This window comes from Acomys russatus, chromosome 10 (genome assembly GCF_903995435.1).
Source record: "Acomys russatus chromosome 10, mAcoRus1.1, whole genome shotgun sequence".
NCBI classification, from domain to species: domain Eukaryota; kingdom Metazoa; phylum Chordata; class Mammalia; order Rodentia; family Muridae; genus Acomys; species Acomys russatus.
In genome coordinates this window covers 58249170-58270224 of record NC_067146.1, presented here as the reverse complement: position 1 = coordinate 58270224, position 21055 = coordinate 58249170, and the positions used below count along the sequence as shown (strand labels likewise).

General features: G+C 37.9%; 1 protein-coding gene across 1 annotated transcript; it reads right to left on the bottom strand.

The window, feature by feature from the left end:
• Positions 1-19473: 19473 nt before the first annotated feature.
• LOC127194282 (vomeronasal type-1 receptor 90-like) lies at positions 19474-20391 on the bottom strand. The gene has a single exon (XM_051151587.1). It carries the CDS (start codon positions 20389-20391, stop codon positions 19474-19476), a length of 918 nt encoding a protein of 305 aa, XP_051007544.1.
• Between the last annotated feature and the right edge of the window lie 664 nt (positions 20392-21055).

Sequence of the window (21055 nt, the reverse complement as noted above, 5' to 3'; positions counted from 1 at the left end):
CATTCCACCCTGACTGTTATCCCCTTGCACTTATTTCCAATTCCCACCCTTCCTCCCTCTCTCTTCCACCCTATACCGCAACTCTAACCTCTGACTCGGGAGAGGAGGCCTCATCCCCCACCAACTGACCACAGTCTAGCAAGTCTCATCAGGCTAACCTGCACCCCTTCTTCTGTGTACCCACAAGGGTGCCCCATCAAGGGACAGTGATCAAATCTCAAGCACAGTTCATGTCAGAGGCAGTCCCCCCTACCCCTCCCTACACACATGGAGCATGAGCTGTCCATCAGCTACATCTGAACAGGTGTCTAGGTACTCTGCATGCATTGTCCTTCATTGGTGCATCAGTTTATGCAGTCCCCCCGGGTGTATATCCACTGGCCTTGGTGGTTTCCCTGTGGAGTTCCTGACCCTTCTGGGTCCTTTCATTCCCCACCTCACTCTTCCATAGACTCTCAGCTCTCTGCCCAGAGTCTGACTGTAAGTCTCGTATCTTTCCCGAACCCTCACTGGGTGGAGTTTCTCAGAGGACTTCTATGGTGGTCTAATATCTACTTATAAGTGAATATATACCATGGGTGTATAGGTCTGGGTTACCTCTCTCAGGATTGATTTTTTTCTAGTTCTATCCATTTTCCTGCAAATTGCAAGACTTCCTTGTTTTTGATAGCTGAACAGTGTTCCATTGTGTAAATGTACCAGTTTCTTTATCCGTTCTTCTGCTGAGGGACACCTAGTTTGTTCCCAGATTCTGGCTATTACTAATAGAGCTTCTATGAACATACTTGATCATATGTCCTTGTTGTATGGTAGAGAATCTTTGGGTATATACCTGAAAACAGAATGGCCGGATCTTTAGATACCACTATTCCCAACTTTCTGAGAGAGCATCAGATTGAATTACAAAGTGATTATACAAATTTGCACTCCCACAAGCAATGGAGGAGTGTTTCCCTTTCTCCACATCCTCACCAACATGTTCTGTCATCTGAGTTTTTTATCTTAGCCATTTGGATAGGTGTAAGATGGACTCTGTGCTGTTTTGATTTGCATTTCCCCAATAACTAAGGTAGTTGAGCATTTCTTTAAGTGTTTCTTGGCCATTCGATGTTCCTGTTGAGAATTTTCTGACTATCGATGAACTCCATTTTTTAATTAGATAATTTGGTTTGGTGGTGGTTAATGTCTTGAGTTCTTCATATATTTTGGATATTAGTCCCTAGTCGAATGTAGGGTTGGTGAAGATCTTTTCCCAGTCTACAGGCTGTCGTTTTGTTCTGTTGACAATGTCCTTTGGCTTACAGAAGCTTTTCAGTTTCAAGAGGTCCCATTTATTAATTATTGATCTTAGAGTCTGCATTATTGGTGTTCTGTTCAGGAAGTTGTTGCCTGTGCCAATGAGTTCAAGGCTCTTCCTCACTTTTTCTTCTAACAGATTTAGTGTGTCTGGGTTTATGTTGAGGCCTTTATCCATTTGGACTTGAGTTTGGGACAGAGTGATTAATATGGACCTATTTGCATTTTTCCACATGTACACATGCAGTTAGAAAGCAATATTTATTGAAGATGCTATCTTTTTCCATTGTATGGGTTTGGCTTCTTTGTAAAAAATCAAGTGTCCATAGGTGTGTGGGTTTATTTCCAGGTATTCGATTAGATTCCATTCATCATCCAGCTTATTTCTATGTCAGCACCAGCTGTTTTTATTACTGTTGCTCTATAGTACAGCTTGAGATCAGGGATGGAGATTCCTCCAAAGGATCTTTTATTGAACAGGATTGTTTTAGCAATTCTGGGGGGTTTTGTTGTTGTTGTTGTTGATGTTGTTGTTTTGTTTTGTTTTTCCATATCAAGTTGAGAATTGATCTCGCAAGGTCTGTAAGGAATTGTGTTGGTATTTTGATAGGGATTGCAATGAGTTTGTAGATTGCTTTTAATAAGATGGCCAGTTTTCCTATGTTGATCCTACCAATCCACTGGCATGTGAGATCTTCCCATCATCTGATATCTTCTTCACAGAGACTTGAAGTATTTTTCATATAAGTCTCTCACTTGCTTGGCTAGAGTTACACCGAGATACTTTATATTATTTGTGGCTATTAAGAAGGGTGTAGATTCCCTAATTTCATTCTCAGTCCATTTGTCATTTGTATATAGGAGGGCTACTGGTTGGGTTTTTTTTTTTTTTTTAATTAATCTTATAACCGGCAACTTTGCTGAAGGTGTTTTATCAGCTGTAGGAGTTCTATGGTGGAATTTTGGGGGTCACATATGTATACTATCATTTTATATGAGAATAGCAATACTTAGGCTTCTTCCTTTCTGATGTTGATCCCCTTGATCTCCTTTTGTTTTCTTATTGTTCTAGCTAGAATTTCAAGTACTATATTGAAGAGATATTAAGAGAGTGGGCAGCCTTGTCTAGTCTCTGATTTTAGTGGAATTTTATTGAGTTCCTCTCCATTTAATTTGATGTTGGCTATATATAGCCTTTATTATGTTTAAGTATGTGCCTTCTATCCCTGATCTCTGCAAGACTTTAAACATGAATGGGTGTTGGATATTGTGAAATACTTTTTCTGCATCTAAGGAGATGATCAAGTGTTTTTTCTTTTAAATTGTTTATATGATAAACATATGATAGATTTCCATATTGAACTATCCCTGCATGCCTATGAGGAAGCCTACTTGGTCATGGTGAACATATCTTTGATGTGTTCTTGGATTTGGTTTGCAAGTATTTTATCAAGAATTTTTGCATCAATGTTGATAAGAGAAATTTCTGAAGTTCTTTTTTTTTGGGGGGGGGTCTTTGTGTAGTTTAGGTATCAAGGTGATTGTGGACTCATAAAATGAGTTTGGTAATGTTCCTTTTATTTCTGTTTTGTGGAATAGTTTGAAGAGTATTGGTATTTGTCCTTCTTTGAAGGTTTGGTAGAATTTTGTGCTAAAACCATCTGACCCTGGGCCTTTTTTGGGGAGGGGAGAGGTGGAGACTTTTGATGTCTGCTTCTTTTTCCACAGGAGATATAGGATTATTTAATTAACTTGATATTGATTCAACTTTGGTAAGAGGAATCTATCAAGAAAATTGTCCTTTTCGTTTAGATTTTCATATTTTGTGACATATAGGCTTTTGAAGTAAGGCCTAATGATTTTTTGGATTTCCTCAGTTCCTGTTGTTATGTCTCCTTTTCCCTTTCAGATTTTGTTGATTTGGATATTGCTTCTTTGCCTTTTCAGGAGTTTGGCTAAGGGTTTGTCTATCTTGTTAATTTTCCCAAAGAACCATCTCTTGGTTTTGTTGATTCTTTGACTTGCTCTCTTTGTTCCTAATTTATTGATTTTAGCCATAAGTTTTATTATTTCCAGTCATCTATACCTCCTGGGTGTGTTTGCTTTTTTTCTAGGGCTTCATGTTAAGTTGCTTGTAGATGTTTCCAATCTCTTTATGAAGGCACTTAGTGCTCTTAGTACTGCTTTCATTGTGTCCCATAAGTGTGGGTAGCTGTACCTTCATTTTCATTGAATTTTAGGAAATTCCTAATTTCTTTCTTTATTTCTTCCATGACCCAGTCATCATTGAGTAGAGAATTGTTCAGTTTTCATGTGCATGTAGGCTCTTTCTTATTTCTGTTGTTGTTGAGGTCCAGCTTTAGTCCATGGTGGTCTTATAGGATACAGTGTATTATTTCAAACATCTTGTATCTGTTAAGGTTTGTTTTGTGACCTACTATATGGTCAATTTTAGAGAAGACTCTGAGGTGCTGAGAAGAAGGTATAACATTTTGTGTTTGGGTGAAAAGTTCTGTAGATACCTGTTAGGTTTGTTTGATTCATGACATCTGTTAGTGTCATTATTTCTCAGTTTAGCTTCTGTTTCATTGACCTATCCTTCAGTGAGAAGGTGGTGTCATAGTCTCCCACTATTAATGTGTGGAGATCAATGTGTGGTTTAAACTTTACTAGTGTGTCTTTTTAAAATGTGGGTGCCCATGTATTTGGGGCATAAATGTTCAGAATTGTGATGTTATCTTGGTTGAGTTTTCCTCTGAGGAGTAAGTGTCCTTCCTCGTCTCTTTTGATTAATTTTGGTTGAAAGTTTATTTTATTACATATTAGAATGGTATGCCAGCATGTTTCCTGTGTCCATTTGCTTGTACACAGGAATTGCCTATCTTTGTGGCTGAGGTGTGTTTCTTGTATACAGCAGAATATTGGGTCCTGTTTATGTATCCATGCTGCCTCATCTGTGGAGTAAAAAATTATCTTCCCTACAAGAGATGTCAGAACATACAATGTTGATATCTCTCAGGGCCAGTCTACCATTGCATCTGTAGACCTATAACTAGACTCAAGACTAAATAGCCCCCTATAGGTGAGAGACAAAGTGTGGCCCATAAGAAGGTATGCTGTATTTCCAAAGAACTTAATGTATTCAAGTACAAGTCTGGAAAATATGTGTGGTACAGGATTTTAAGGTTGTGGGGTAATGGCCGCAGAAATGTAAAACTGTATCAGTCTGAGTTTATTGAAATAAGACCATTGAACATAAAGTCTGGGTTTAACATTGAAGCTCATGCTTTATTGAGTGGTTGTTTTTTGTTTGTTTGTTTGTTTGTTTGTTTGTTTAAGACACCAAGAGTTTGCTGAAGCATTTGGCAAAAGATGGCCAACCAAGGAACTGGGATTCCTGATAACCCTTGGTATAAATTGTTTTTGTTTTTGTTTCCTCAAATGGGGGCAAGGGAGATGAGACAAGCGCCATACCAAGCTTTACCAATACATGTCTTGGGCTGAGCCCATGGCGATTCTAGCTAAATATCTCTAGGCCTAAGCCTGGAAGCTTCTAGCCTCGCTACAATCTAATCTTTTGCAAGCCCTGACCTTGAAGGTTTCAGCTTCCAGTCTCCATCTGCTAACCTAGGCCTGGAATGTTTTCAGCTGTTGAGACTTAATACTGAATAAATTCAACCTTTCCAACTCTTTCTGAACTCTGGCTGGTTCAACTCACTGTTCTGGCTTAAAACTCCTCTCCAAGCAGACTGATTCAAATTGGCTTCTCTATACTTCTCACTGAATTGCTCTGCTTCAGAAAAGTGCTTCTGAACCCCGTGAGCTGATCTTCATCAAACTGCCTACAATGAATTCAACTGAACTACACTAAACTGTACTGTACCAACTGTACAAACTCTACTGTATTCCTGTACTGTATTCTCCTCTGTACTCTCTGCACAGTACTGACTGACTGTTCTCTCTCTGTGCTGCTATTAAGTAGCTTCCCTTTCCTGTCTATTCTCATGAGAGTTGGGCATATTCTATCTCTAACTCATTCTGTCAACTCTTTCATCACTTTGTCTGTTCCTCAATTAAACATCATTGTTTGAGATCAAAGGTGTGTACTAAAGGCATGTCTGTATTCCAGTCAGAGAGATTAAAGTGTGTATTCCAACCAAAGGGATTAAAGGTGTGTACTAAGGGCATCTCTTTATTCTAGACAGATCACACAGCCCTAGGTGTGACCCCTTACCAGAGTAGCCATGTTGCTGGATTAAAATTCCTCTATATTTTGGCTAGTCTTGATGAAAGTTTTTGAAGGCTCTGGAGTAACTGGAATATTTGATTAGATTCACCGCTTAAAATTTAATTGCCCTGGTGCTGAAGAAATGGCTCAGTGGTAAAGAACAATTGGTGTTCTTCCAGAGGACCCAAGTTCAGATCCCAGCATCCACATTGAGCAGCTCAAAACAAGTTTTATTCATAAGCTTTTCTCCATTATTCTTGTTGAATTACTATTTATATTTAATACTATATTATTTTAATAAATCAGTGGTTACTATTTAACCAGTATGTTGGATCCTGCTGTTAGAGGTTGCAGTCCCCCCTGTCTGGCTAGCCATTCTGAGCTCAGTGTTAAGTGTAGGACTCCCTCTTCCCAGCAGGGCCTCTGGTTTTCTGCCTGACTCCATCTGGAGAGTGTCTTTAAACATAGGTGTCCCTAACCACATTTGAAACATGGCCCTTGTCATAGCTCCCTGCTACCTCTCCCCACTCTGCACCCATAGGATAATTAGGTACTGTGTTTATATGATAGGAACGTGCTGCCAAATTCAATACAAGCATCCCTAAAGTGCCTTGTTTCAACCAATTATGTACACCTATCCTGGAAGCTACACACACACACACCCTCCAAGGCTATATAGCCTTTGTTCTCCCTGATTAAAGTTGAACTAGTTCTTGGAGTGGTTCCTGGGTATTGGGGGGGGGGTGATCTCCATTGTGCTTATGTCCCTCCAAGCCCTCTACTTTGTTTTCTGCTCCTATTGCCTTGGTGAGCTGGTGGCCATCAGCACCCCATGGAAGAGAATCACACAGATATATACCTAAATAACCATACAGAGAGACTAGGATATATTTAATTAGTCTAGAGCACAATACTAAGCAATAATCACTCCATCCTAAACCTCCAAGCTAGTATAGCTTCCTCTCCTTCAGATCTCCCGCATTATGCTTGCTTTTTATTCATGACCTGATATTTCCTGGTCTTCTCCTCATGGCTCCATCCTGTCCTTCCTGCACTTTCTCCTCCCCTCACTGGACCAGGATCTCCCACCCTATTCTCTATATTGATCAGCATTGGCTAGTTAACTTTTACTGGTGACACAGAGAACAAATAGTGGCATGTTCAGGCAAACTTGAGACAAGAGATACTTAGAATAAACATCACAATGCAATGTCTGGATTGAAACCAGATAGTGGGGTAGAGAAATCAGCATTTGAATGAGCAAGGGTAACCTGTACACAGCCCACAAGAACATTATGGGGAAAAAAAAGAAACTATCAGACTTTTCCAAACTATTGGACACTGATTCTGAGCTGACAATGATTCCGGGAAGCCTCAAAAGCACTGTGCCCTTCCAGTTAAAGCAAGGACAGATGGGTGTCATGTGATTGATGGAATTGTGGCTAAGATCTGATTCATAGTGAGGCCCAAAACTCAAGCTGTGGTTATTTCCACAATGCCAAGATGTATAATTAAGATATATTGTCTTAGAAGATGGTAATGTCAGTGGAAGAAACAGCCCTCATCTCAAAGGAATAAAAGACTGAGTTTATTCAAGACCATGTATGAGTAACCATGGCCCAGGAAAATGGACTCAGGTTACCCCACAATTCTGTGTTGCATTGTGGAAGTAGTTTTATAAAATTTTTATAGTTTTACAAAATAAAATTATAAAGCAGGACAAGTTTAAAAGGCATTGGTGAGCACACCAGAGAGGTGGGTATGTACAAATGTGGGAAGCTTTTTTATAGGCTCAGGATACTATCTAAGTGTGTTTGTGCCTCTTGGATTGGTGGAAACTAGTGTTCTGCTAAGGTAATAGCTTCTGATAGGTTTTCATTTATTATCACAAGATATTAGTTTAAATAAATAGCTTATAAAGAGTTTTAAACTTAGTACCACAAGGTATTAGTTCAGATACAGAGTAGGGCAAGGAATGACTGTTCCAGAGGGCTAATACTAGCCTATGGAAAAATTAGTTAGCCTCTGAACTTACAAAATTCCAATCTCTCCACAGTATTGAGAGTCCAATCAGTCCACCAGTCTCTGTAAAAGCAGACTCCTTCCAGTTTTTTTGTTCACAGCCAGACACAGTTTCTTTTGGGTAATTTTCATTCACAGCAGAGTGCTTACATACGTTCCCTCATCTGCTGTGTGAGGGCTATTACGGTTGAAATATCAGATTGAGGCCATTGGACTGTGTTTGGTTTGGTTTTGTAACTAAAACAGCAAACCAAAACCAATATGACATTCCCAGAGGGATTATATAAATCAATGCCACCAGCAGGGATTTGAAAGATGCAGAGGTAATGAATCCCACCTCACCTCACTTTAACTCCATTATTCTCCATAGAAAGCATATGAAGTCTTCCATGATGATGCATTCCTTCATGGATAATGACTTTTGACAATGACGAAGTTAGTGAGGAAGTGGCTCCAACTGCATTTGCTATGCCAGACATGAGTTCATCACTTGAGCAGATTAAAGTACCAGATAGCTGGTAAGCTGATAGTGACCTCATCAATGCTTTAAAAAAAAATACTACTTCATATGGGCCACCAAAAGCAATTTGCTTCCACCTGGCAATGCCAGCACCACATCTTTATATTTCTACCTTAAAGGATATTAATTCTCCAGCCCTGTATCATAAATTACTTCAAAGGGATCTTGATCCCCTGCCTCTTCCTCAAGGCATCATGGTGCTCCACTATATTGATGACACTATGCTGCCTGGACAACATTACCAAGAAGTAGCAGCCTTTTGGGGCTTGATAAAACACATGCACATTAGAAAATGAGATGTAATTTCAACCAAAACTCAAGGACATTCTACTTCACTGAAATTTATAAGAATCTAGTGGTGTGGAGCATGTAGAAATATCTTTCCTAAAGTGGAAGGTAAGTTGTTGCATCTGGTCCCTCCCACTTACAAGAAAGGAACAGAATTCTCAGTGTGGCTATACAGCTTCTGGGAACAGGACATTCTTTACTTGGATGCTTTACTCCAGCCCATATACAAAGGAACTTGGACAACTGCCAACTTTGAATAATGCTAGTATAAGACAAGACCCTTCAACAGGTCTATACTATGGTACAGGCTGCTTTGCCACTTGGGTCTAAGATCTAGCAGATCCAATTTACCTGAGGTTTCAGGAGCAGATAGGGATCCTGTTCAGAGCTTTAGCAGGGTCCTATGTGTTAATCACAAGGGAAGACCTTGGAGTTTGAGACCAAGGCTCTACCATCATCTACAGGCAGACAGTCTCCCTTTGAGAGGCAGCTCTTGATCTGTTACTGAACCTTAGAGGAAGCCAAACATTTGACAGTGAGACACCAGACTACCATGTGATCCTAAGTACCCATATAAGCTGGGTGGTTTTTTGTTTTGTTTGGTTTGGTTTGGTTGGTTGGTTTTTGTTTGTTTGTTTTTTGACTCACCTAGCTAGCTAGTTTTAAATAGGGCTGGAATAAGATATGACTCTTCGATAGGTCCATGCTGTGGTGCATGTTGCCTTGCCACAACAAAAGTTGGATGTGCATAGTAGCCATCCATTATTAAATGGAAGTGGTGTATTTGTGATAAGGCTTCAGGTTCTGAGGGCATAGCAAGTAATGAATAATGCCTATGATTTTACTCCTATACGATGCTTTCTGTCACCAAACATCCACTGATGGCATAATGGGGTGTGTGTGTGACCTATGATTAGATGACTAAAGAAGAGAAGATTAAGGCACTTTGCTGAGGGTTCTGAACATTCTGACACAACACCCAGAAGTGGACAGCTACAGCATTACAGCCTCTTTTTAAAATTATCATGAAAGACACAAGTGAAGGAAAATCCTTATTGTAGGTACAAGTTAAGGCAGTGCATGTGGTTTTAAATTTTGCTTGTAAGGAGAAATGGCAAGATGGGCAATTGTTTACTGATTCCAGCCAGTAGATTATCTGGAAACTAAACTTAGATCATATTGAAAATATGATTCTTGTGTACTATTCTTTTTATAGTGCATACCCCTGTTCTTGACACAAATCAGATGTTGATGGGGGTTGGGTTTGGAATGAGGACGGGTTATTTCTTTGGTGCATAGCATATGGATGATTCAACATAACTCAATTAGTGCCTTTCACGGCCTATATTTCCAGGGTTCACAAATGACCACAGAAGACGCCATATAGTGATTTTAGTTAAAGATAGTATCATAGAAATCTAATAATGTTATGGACAGGGATTTATGGAATTAAACAAGTGGTAAAATCTACATGTTTGGGGATTTATCTTAGAGTTCTTCAAAGGGTCAGTAGCATCACTATTGTATTAGATAAATGAGAAACTGAATAAATTCTTATTAGTACAGTATAATTAATATTCAAATTATGTAAAACTGGGTTCTATGTAATTAAAACAATGTATGAATAAGCATTAGGATTAGTATAGAAACATCTGGAAAACTGATACCATACTTTTCTTCATGCCATAATAAGCATTTTAGAAATACTTGAATTTGTGATATTAAATCATTACATGTTAGAATAACCTTTTTCCTAGAGATTTCATAATTGGTATTACTAAGGTAGGTTATTTCATAGTGTAGTTAGTTTGATTTCAATTTTCTTGGAAGAATATTGAGACTTAACATATAGTAGATAAAGTAGTTATTTATTTTACACCTATTGATTGTGACAGAGGGTATCAAATTACTTCATTTCAAACTGTATTACAGAGCTTTAGTAAGAAAAACAACACGGTACTTACACAAACCTGACACATAGCTCAGTAGAATAGAACAGAAGTTCCAGACGTAAGGGCATGTGCTGCAGCCACCAATTTTTGAGAAGGATTCCAACAATAAACACTGGAAGAAAGTCAGCCTCTTGACCAAATAAGTGAATTAGGAAACTTTTATGTCCACATGTTAGATAATTAATCTATAGCCTCATCTCTCCCCTGGCACAAAAATTAATTCCAAATGTCTTAAAGACATTAATATAAGATGTGAATCTCTGAAACTATTAAAGAAAAAAGTAGGGAAAGCACTGCAATATACAGAATAAGGAAGCACTTTCTAAATCAGACTCTAGTTGCTCAGGAAATAAGGCCAGCAGTTGAGAAATGCAACATCAGGAAATTAAACAGCATCTGCATAGCAAATGAAACAGTTAATAAAATGAAAAGACAGGCCACAGAATGAGGAAAAAAATCTTGGCTAGCTATACATCTGACAGAGGATTATTTCTAAACTATACAAAACACTAAAAAAGGTAAATTAAGAAATCCAATTAATAAATTGGCTAACATAGTACACAAAGAACTCATATAATTCAATATACACATAAATAACTGAATTTGAAAATAGAATCAAAACAGGGTTTTCTCCAGTAGTACAAAGGGCCATACAATGCACAATATTATTCATTATCTGGAAACAACAAACCAAAACAATGTGGGATATCACCTCTCAAATGTTAGAATGGCTTTTATCAAAATCTCAAGGGATAATAAGGGTTAGGATGTGGAGAAAAAGGAATACCTGTTCATTTTGGTGAAAAGGTAGAGTAGTGCAGGCATTGTGTGAAAGATTATTGTGGTTCCTCAGAAAGATTCAAAGTAGAATTATAAAATTCAAACTATGATCCCACTTCTGTGAATACATATGCAGGACATTAAACTGATATTCCAAAAAAAATAATTGCATTCCATCATTCACTTCAGCACTATTCATAAGAAAAGATATATGTTGGCTGATACATTATGGATGGCAAAATACTATATACAATGTATAATTATTTTACCTTATAAATTATTACATATAACTACATTTTCCTGTAGTGAGAAATTTGGTTTCTTTAAAAACTCAGTTATATTATGTAAGCATATTTTTGTCTTAACCCCAGGTGTGGGATATGAGGCTGCTATAAAGTGTCCCAGCAACAGATTTTTTTTTTGCCTTGTGTTGTCTCTGAGAGGGGCATGATCTTTGCCAGCTGCAGATAGTTTAATTCTGAGGACTTATGAGAGCATATGAATGCCAGAGCGCAGCATCTGTCCCAATCCTCCACTTGATGGAATAGCTCAGAGGGCATCTTGTTGGGCTAATATCCATCTATAAGTGAGTATATACCATGTGTGTCTTTCTAGGTCTGGGTTACTTCACTCAGGATGATCGTTTCTAGATCTATCCATTTGCCTGAACATTTCAAGATTTGATTTTAATATCTGAGTAGTATTCTGTTGTATAAATGTACCATAGTTTCTTTATGCATTCTTCGGTTGAGAGACATCTAGATTGTTTCCAGATTCTGGCTATTACAAATAAAGCTGCTATGAACATAGCTGAGCAAACACCCTTGTTTGGTGGAGCATCTTTTGGGTATATACCCAGGAGTGGTATAGCTGGGTCTTGAGGTAGCACTATTCCCAATTTTCTGAGAAAGCACCATATTGATTCTGGGCAGAGGCTGAGAGTTGTAGGGAAGAGTAGGAGGATGGAAGGTCCAGGAAGAGCAGGAGTTCCACAGGGAGACCATCAAAGCCTGTGGATCTGGACACAGGGGCGGCGAGGGCCTGCACAAACTGATGCACCAGCCAAGGACAATGCATGCAGAGAACCAAGACCCCTGTTAAGATGTAACCAATGGTCTATAAACTCTCCTGGGGTTGGGGGGGGGGGCTTCTGCTGAATCTCTAACATGCACGCAAGTGCTCACAATTTGGTCACTGCCCCTTGTCAAGATGGCCTAGTGGGCACACAGAGGAAGGGGATGCAGGCTAGCCTGGTGAGACCTAATATGATATCTCCAGACAGTTGGGGTAGGAGGGCCCCCCATCAGAGGTCTATGAGAGGAGACTAGGCAAAAGAGGTAGGGAGGGTGGGAATGGGAAGATAAGAGGGAAGGGATAACAATTGGGATGTAATGTGAATAAATTATAATAAATAAAATGTACATTTAAAATAACTTTTTAAAATTCCAGAGCCCAGAGAGGGATGGGTAGGATGCAGGGGGCTCCAAGGAAGAAGGAAGAAGCTGCTGCTCCCACCGGCTGCTGCTGGTTGCTGCTGTTGCAGTTTGATGAGAAGAAGTTGGAGACATCCTAACTATGAAGATTGGACTTGTCCCAAGGAACCCAAGGACCCTAACCAGCAGGAAGGAGTCTTAAGAGAACTATGCCCCATCTCCCCACTAGCATTCTTTCTCTCCTACCTTATGTTGGAAGGGATTAAGGTGGGAAATGGAAGTAGAGATATAAGGAACTCAAATAAATTAGAATTTTTACATGTGCTAACATTTTTCTTGGTTATAAATATAGATAGATGTTGAAGATATCATCTAAGAAAAAATACTCTAGCTACAGAAAGATAAGCACCATACAGCTGATTTTTAAACAAGGTTAAACATATATGTAAGGAGAATAGAATGTATATTACCAGAGGTTAAGAGAATAGAGAATAAGGGAAGGGAAAATATTGGTAAAGTAGTTACACTGTTGAATACATGGTTATTCATTATGGGAGTTCAGCATATGTACCGTTGTTGAAATAAACATAGTAAAACCTTGAACACTGTTGAAATCAAGTGACTTCACCACAAAGAGAACTGAGGGAACAGGGATGGATATGATCAAAATACATCATGTTCATGTGCTAAGTTCTCAAAAACTGAATCTAAAAAGAGCTTTGAGTCCACCTGCCTGCCTATCAGCCCCCACCCATCCCTGACCAACCACTGGGCTCTGAAAACCCATGCAGCCCAACTGGAATGCTGATTAGGAAACTCCAGAGCCTATCTGCCAGCCTCTCAGCCACCCTTCTCATTGCTGGGCTCAGCGATCAGAATGGCCCCAAGACTGAAAAGTCAAGCGTCATTGAGCAGAACCAGCTCTCAACATCAATGGTCTCAATTTCCCAGTAAAAAGACAAACTGAAAGAATGCATGCAAAAACAGGATCCACCCTTTTTCTGCATCTAATAAACACACCTTAACATCAAGATTAGATATCACAAAAAAAAAAAAAAAAAAAGACTAGATATCACTTCATGTCGGGGGGTCTCTGTGACTACCAGAAGCAGGGAAATGATCAGTGAGAAGCAGAAAGAAAATTTGTTTCAGTATGACTTAGTTAGCCAGGCCAGTTCAAACATCTAGAGATGACACCAGGAAGTTTATTTTAGACACGTTTAAGTACAGGATAATTTTGAGAAAATATTTCCTGGTAACAATTATCTCAATCACATGTGCACAATAAAGCTGAAGGCGTGAGTACATTGAAACTCTTTTGCAAAGTACTTGGTAATGTCTTCCATGAAGATGGGTTCTATAGCTTAACTGGTGTAGTCTCTGACAGAGAAGTCAGAGAAGTTACCAGGCTATAAAGTACATGTGACATCTTCCTTAAGGGTGGTTCTATTGACTGAGAAACAATGTTAAAGATAAAGGTCCAGAAATGAAAAGTCTGAGATAAACCTCCTGAGGGATTTGGGTGAGGCCTGGCCCTGCAGAGAACAAAGGTCACAAGGTTATTAACAATGTCCACTGCCAACCTTCTAGATGGAAGACAGGTGTACACATCCCTTCCATTGAAGAGATAATCCTGTGTGCATAACATTCCTAGTTTCCCTAGTGCTTGTCTGTGAGCACAAGGCCACCACGCCCCCTACAACCTCAGAGGAAAAAAAATATATATTCCAAGCAAATAGACCCAAGAAGCAAGCTGGTATAGCCATTTTAATACCTGAAAAATATAGATTTCAAACTAAAACTATTCAGAAGAGATAGGGAAAGTCATAATCATCCAAGGAAAAATTCATCAAGAATATATGGAAATTCTTAACATCTATGCACCGAACACAAGGACATCCAAGTTCACAAAAGAAACACTACTACAGCTTAAATTACATATCAACCTTCACATAGTGACAGTGGGTGACTTTCAATACACCATTCTTATGAATAGACAAAATAAACAGGAATATTGGAACTAATTGAAGCCATAAATCAAACAGACATAACAGATATTTACAGAACATCTACTCAAGCACAAAACAATACATCTTCTCAGCAGTTCATGCAGCTTTCTCCAAAATTGAACAAATGCTTAGACAGAATACGAGTCTCAACACATACAAGAAATTTGAAAAAATTCTCTGCATCCTATCTGACCACAGACTAAAGCTGGATATGAACATTAACAGAAATCTTAAAACTCATGGAAACTGAACAACTCATTACTGAATGAGAAATGGGTTAAGACAAATTATTAAAGAAACAAAAATCTTTCTGGAATTGAATAAGAATGAAAACACAAAAATACCTAAACCTATGGGATACAAGGCAGTTCTAAGAGACAGATTAATAGTACTAAGTACCTACATTAAAATTTGGAGAGATATTATATTAGTAACTTAGTGGCATACCTGGATGTTCTAGAACAAAATGAAAAAAATAACACACCCAAAAAGAATAGATGGCAAGAAATAATCAAACACAGAGCTGAAATCAATGAAACAGAAAAAAAAGACCTAAGAAACAATGAAACAAATAGTTCTTTGAAAAAAATCAGTAAGACGCACACACACACACACACACACACTGCCTCAGGCTGTATAGCTGACCTCACCTCTTGCCTAGGCAGTGCAGGAGAGCTGGTGTCATGGGCATGGGAGAGCTGGTGGCCTACCAACTCAGCTCCCACTCAGGCCCCGATCCAGGGCTTTGAGTTGGCCCATCTGTCTTGGTAAAGGTTGAGAATTAGTGGAGTAATGGAAGCCAGAAGTCTTGAGCGAGACCAATGACTCATTGCAATGAACATTTGCAAGCAAAGCTGTTTGGACCAAAATGTTGTACTGTGTGACACACCATAACATACCACAACTTCCAGAGAAATTTTTTATTTTAAATTTATTTTTAATTCTGGGGGGAAGGATACATGGGTGGAGGGCAGATATGGGAGGATTGGAAAATGAGCGAGATTGGCTTGCATGAAGTGAAATTCACAAGGAATCAAAAAATTATGTTAAAAAATAATGTATTCAACTTATTAATTTAATAAAGCAGCATTTCAGAAAGTATAACTACAAAAGTATTGACAAGCTCTTGTCCAGATTAACTAAAATGTGGAGAAAGGATATCCAAATTAACAAAACTAGAAGAGGGGGACATGATGACAGACTAGGAAACCCAGAGAATCAGAAGGACATACCTTAAAAACCTGTACTCCACCAAATTAGAAAATTAAAAGAAATGGATAATTTTCTCAAGAGGTATCACTTACCAAAGTTAAATCAAGATCACATAGACAATTTAAATAGACCTATAACCCCTAGTGAGTAAAAGCAGTCATTAAAAGTCTTCCAGTCAAAAAAAGCCCAGGACCATACAGTTTTAGTGCAGAATTCCACCAGACTTTCAAAGAGGAGTTAATGCTAATACTCTCAAATTATTTCACAAAATAGAAACAGAAGGAACAGTGCTTAATTTTATGGGGCTGCAGTTGAACCACATAAAGATCTAACAAAGAGAATTGCAGATGAATTTCCCTTACAAACATAGATGCAAAAATACTCAATAAAATACTTGCAAACTAAATACAAGAACCCAATGAAAAAATCATCCATCATGATCAAGTAGGCTTCATCACAGAGATATAGGGATTAGTCAACACATATAAATCAATAAATGTAATTTACTATATAATCAAACTGAAAGACAAAAAAACAACATGATAATCTCTTTAAATGCAGAAAAAGCCTTTGGCAAAATTCAACACTCCTTTACGACAAAGGTCTCTGCAAGATTAGGGATACAAGGGACCTAACTCAACATAATAAAGGCAATTTACAGTAACTTCGCAGCTGACATCAGCTTAAATGGAGAAGGGCTTAAAGAATTTCCACAAAAAATCAGGAAGAAGAGGATGTCCACTCTCCCCATACTTATTCAATATAGTACTTGAAGTCTAAGCTCAAACAATAAAACAACTAAAGGACATCAAAGAGGTACAAATAAGAAAGAAGTCAAATTATCTTTATTTGCAGATCCTATGATAATGTGTTGGCTATTCTTGGTTGTCAACTTGACTACATCTGGAATTAACTAAAATCTATATGACTGGTAACACAGTCTTTGAGGTAGGAGGAGTAGGAGGATACACCTTTAACCAAGATCTCTGGGATTGGAATATCTACCTTTACTCTGGGCCACACATTTTATTGAAAGGCTATTTAAGGATACTTTCTCTTTTTGTCTGCTTGCTCTTGCTAGAAAGTCAATTTCTTCATTGACATTAGAGCATACTTCTTTGGGAATCCAGCAATCTGAAGACTAGTGGATGAACAACTACTGGATTGTCATACCTTCTATTAGTAGACAGCCATCATTGGACTAGTGGGCCATTCTAACAAATCTCTTAGATAGATTAAATATATGATAGATAGATAGATAGATAGATAGATAGATAGATAGATAGATAATAGATAGATAGATAGATAGATGATAGATTTGTTTTATAAGTTCTGTTCCTCTATAGAACCCTAACACAGATAATAAGTGACTCTCAAACTTCCACCAGGAAATTCCTAGAGCTGATAAAAATTTTCAGTAAAGTAACTATATACAAAATTAACACACACAAAACCAGTAGCCTTCCTGTATACAAACAACAAATGACTGAGAAAGAAATCAGTAGCCTCAAATAATATATAATATTTTAGGATATCTCCAAGCAAGTGAAAGACTTGTGTGATAAAAACTTTAAGACATTGAACCAAGAAAATGAAGAAGATATCAGAAGATGGAAAGATCTCTTAGGCTCCTAGATTGGTAGAATTAATATAGTAAAATTGGCCACTTACCAAAAGCAATCTATGGATTCAATGCAATCCCCATCAAAATCCCACCATAATGTTTACAGACATTGAAGGATAGTGTTCATTAAAAACCCAAGATAGCTAAAACACTCATGAATGATAAAAGAACTGCTAGAGGCATCACCATCCCCAAATTCAATTTATACTATGAATCAATAGTAATTTTTTAAAGAAAGCATAGTGTTGGCACAAAATCAGACATTGAACAATAGAAGGAAACTGAAGACCGATACATAAGTCCACATACCTATGAACACCTGATTTTTTGTGAAGAAGCCAGAAATACACAGTGGAAAAAAGACAATGTCTCCAACAAATGGTGCTGGTCAAATTGAATAGCTGCATGTAGAAGAATGCAAATATATCCATTCTTATCACACTGCACAAAACTCAACTCCAAATGGATCAAAGACCTCCAAATAAGGCCAGACACGCTGAACCTGATAGAAGACAAAATGGGGAATAACCTTGAACTCACTGGCACAGGAAGAAGCTTTTAGAACAGAAAACAGATAGCACATGCACAGAGAATGAGACCTCATAATAACTAATAAATGAGACCTCATAAAACAAAATCTTCTGTATGTCAAAGACACCATCATTTAGACAAATCAGAAGGCTACAGAATGGGGAAAGTATTTTTTTCAACTACACATCCAATAAAGTTCTTTAAAAAAAAAAAAAAAACCTCAAAACTAAGACAGCAAGAAAAGAAATAATTCAAGTTAAAGGTGAGGTACAGATCTATACAGAATTCTCAAAGAGAAAACTCAAATGTCTGAGAATCACTTAAAGAACTTTTCAACATCCATAGTAGAGAAATGCAAGTCAAAACTACCTTGATATTTCATCTTACACCATCTTACACCAATCAGAATGGCCAAGATCAATAAGATAAATGACAGTTTCTGGTGAGAAGAATGCTGAGTAGGAGATAAGGAGATCACTCATCCATTTCTGTTAGGAGTGTAAACTTGTACAGTCACTGTGGGAGTAAGAGTGGCAGTTCCTCAAGAAGCTGGGCATAGATCTAGCTCTACCACTGTTAGGCTTATACACAAAGAACAATTCATCCTACCACAGAGACACTTGTTTCACCATGTTCATGATTGCTTTATTCATAATATCCAGAAATTGGAAAGAGTCTAGATGCTCATCCATGGATAGATAAAGAAAATGTAATTAATTTACCCAGTGGAATTTTACTCAGCTATTAAAAATAATGAAATCGTGGAATTTTCATGTAAATGGGTAAAACAAGGGAAATAATGATTCTGTGTGAGGTAACCCAGACTCAGATTTTTTAAATGGTATTTGACAATGTGTGTACATTAGTTATTAAGTCATTGATACACAAGCTACAATCTATATAACCTCAGAAGTTAGGTATAGAGTAAGGGAGTAGGGGGAAAGAATGGTTATCCTTAGGAAGGGGAAATAGAATATTTAGTGATGGATGGATGGATGGCAGGGTTAGCAATGGAAGAATCGAACCAGGATGGGGAGGGAAGGGGGCAAGGAAGAGAATGCAGGGATGGATAGCTGAAACTAAGAAAGATTTGAGGGGTTTATGGAAACTTAATGCAGTAGAAGCTTACACACACACACACACACACACACACACACACACACACACACAAAGGTGATTTAAATGAAATCACCAAATAACTGGTACTACAGAGCCCCAGAAAACATCTCTCATCACTAAATGAAGATTCCAGTTATATCTAATAAAGTTGTTGGCCAAAGGCACCTCATGGAAACCTCATAACAATCCAGACTACTGCCAGGGCTATTGGTTGCTCTTCACAAACTTACGGTAAGGCCTTATTGATAAAGACAACACCTACAATAGTCATTGATCGTGAAAAGTTCAAGCTGATTGTCTATGAAGAGCGTGGGACTGAAAGGTACCATGAACACTACCAAAGGAAAAAAATTAAACACCAATCCAGGTATAAACCCTTCAATCTACAATGGTGACTTGCCCAAAACTCATACATATAAATAAAAGTAAATAAATGGTTTTTTTAAAAAAAGAGAAAAATTACCCTTTTTTAACAATCTGCTGGCACATTGACTGCATCTTTTTCAGCATATTGATTATTCTGCTATCAGAACTGATTTGTACTAATGGAGTGATTGTGGGATAGGCATTCATCACAAACTTCTGAACAGTCAGGGTGACTGGGTCGTACATCCATAACAGGAATGAGGTGACTGATATGGTGAAGTCCACCCAGTACAAGACCACAAAGAAAATCACCAGCAGCAAGATGGTCTGAGTGGCCCTTTTCTCAGGGGATGCTCTCAGGTGGCTGATGCTATGAAGATGCTTACATTGCCTCTGATGTCTGAACAAGATAATCACCATATATGTGCTTGTGGTCAGCATGACTCCTATTAGAAACACATCTCTGGAGGTTGTCACTGTTAAAATTAGTCCCCCAATTATGTAGTTCATGGGGAAGAGTGCACAGGATTTAGTGACCCTCATCTGGTTGGTCTCACTCATGTTGGTACATGCATCAACATAGAAGATCCGGTTACTACTGAATGACAAATTGAAAGACCAAATACATAAGAAAGCATAGATCACATATGTTGTTAGTTTATGCTTAAATTTTGCCAACAAAGAAGTACTGGGACTGATGGTTATGGCCTGGAACACACTCAGGAGGCAGGTGTTGCAGATAGAGAGGCCTCTCATCACCCTGTATATGTAGAAAGTTACCTTGCATTTGAAGCTATTATCGATGTTCAGTGACTCAAATATGTCTGTATGCCAAAAGTACCCTCCAGAGAGGACCATCATTGTGTGAATGAAGGTCTGTTGACAGGAGATCATGTCCATGGGCTTAGGTCTACGATTCAGGATTATGAATGTGTAGAAAAAAAGAAGAAATACATTGCCTAGGACTCCAAGTCCAGCTTGGAAATAAAATACATCATTTAATGAAGACATACATAGAAAGTGTATTCATCTTAGGAGCATAGAGAAGCATATTTCATATATCTGAAAAAAATAGATATGTCAAACTTGTGATTCACTGGTTAGTATGTCTATCGCATTCTATTTTACCTACTGATTCTTGATTAACCTGTCTCTTTAACCTTTGATATTCTATACTGAACATCATTTCCTACATTTCTGTATCCCTTTACATGTATCTACCTGTATATGTAGCATATTATAGATAATCAATGTTTCCACAGTCACATTCCATACAAAATTCACACCTCATATGCTTATATTGCACCTGGGCCTCATATCTTAGAAATCCAATCCTACTGATTTAAATTGCCCATTTTGTAGTTAATATCCAAAACAGTAGTGATGAACACAGAATATTAATCATGTTTGTGCAACTGAATAAAAATTATGGTGATGGGGGCATCAAAAAAGAAATCTAAAAAGTCAGGTGAGTCAGTCTCATATTCCATAATTTTACTATGCTCTATTTTGCAACTATCCATGTTTTTACTCATAATTCTAATGAAACCACAGTGATAATTAATGACAATACTATTTCCAATCAGAAAATTGTTTATATCAAACTCTCTGTTTTTATATTTCTTTTTCCATGAAATTTTACATCCTTATAATTTACAATTGAAGACATAGATAC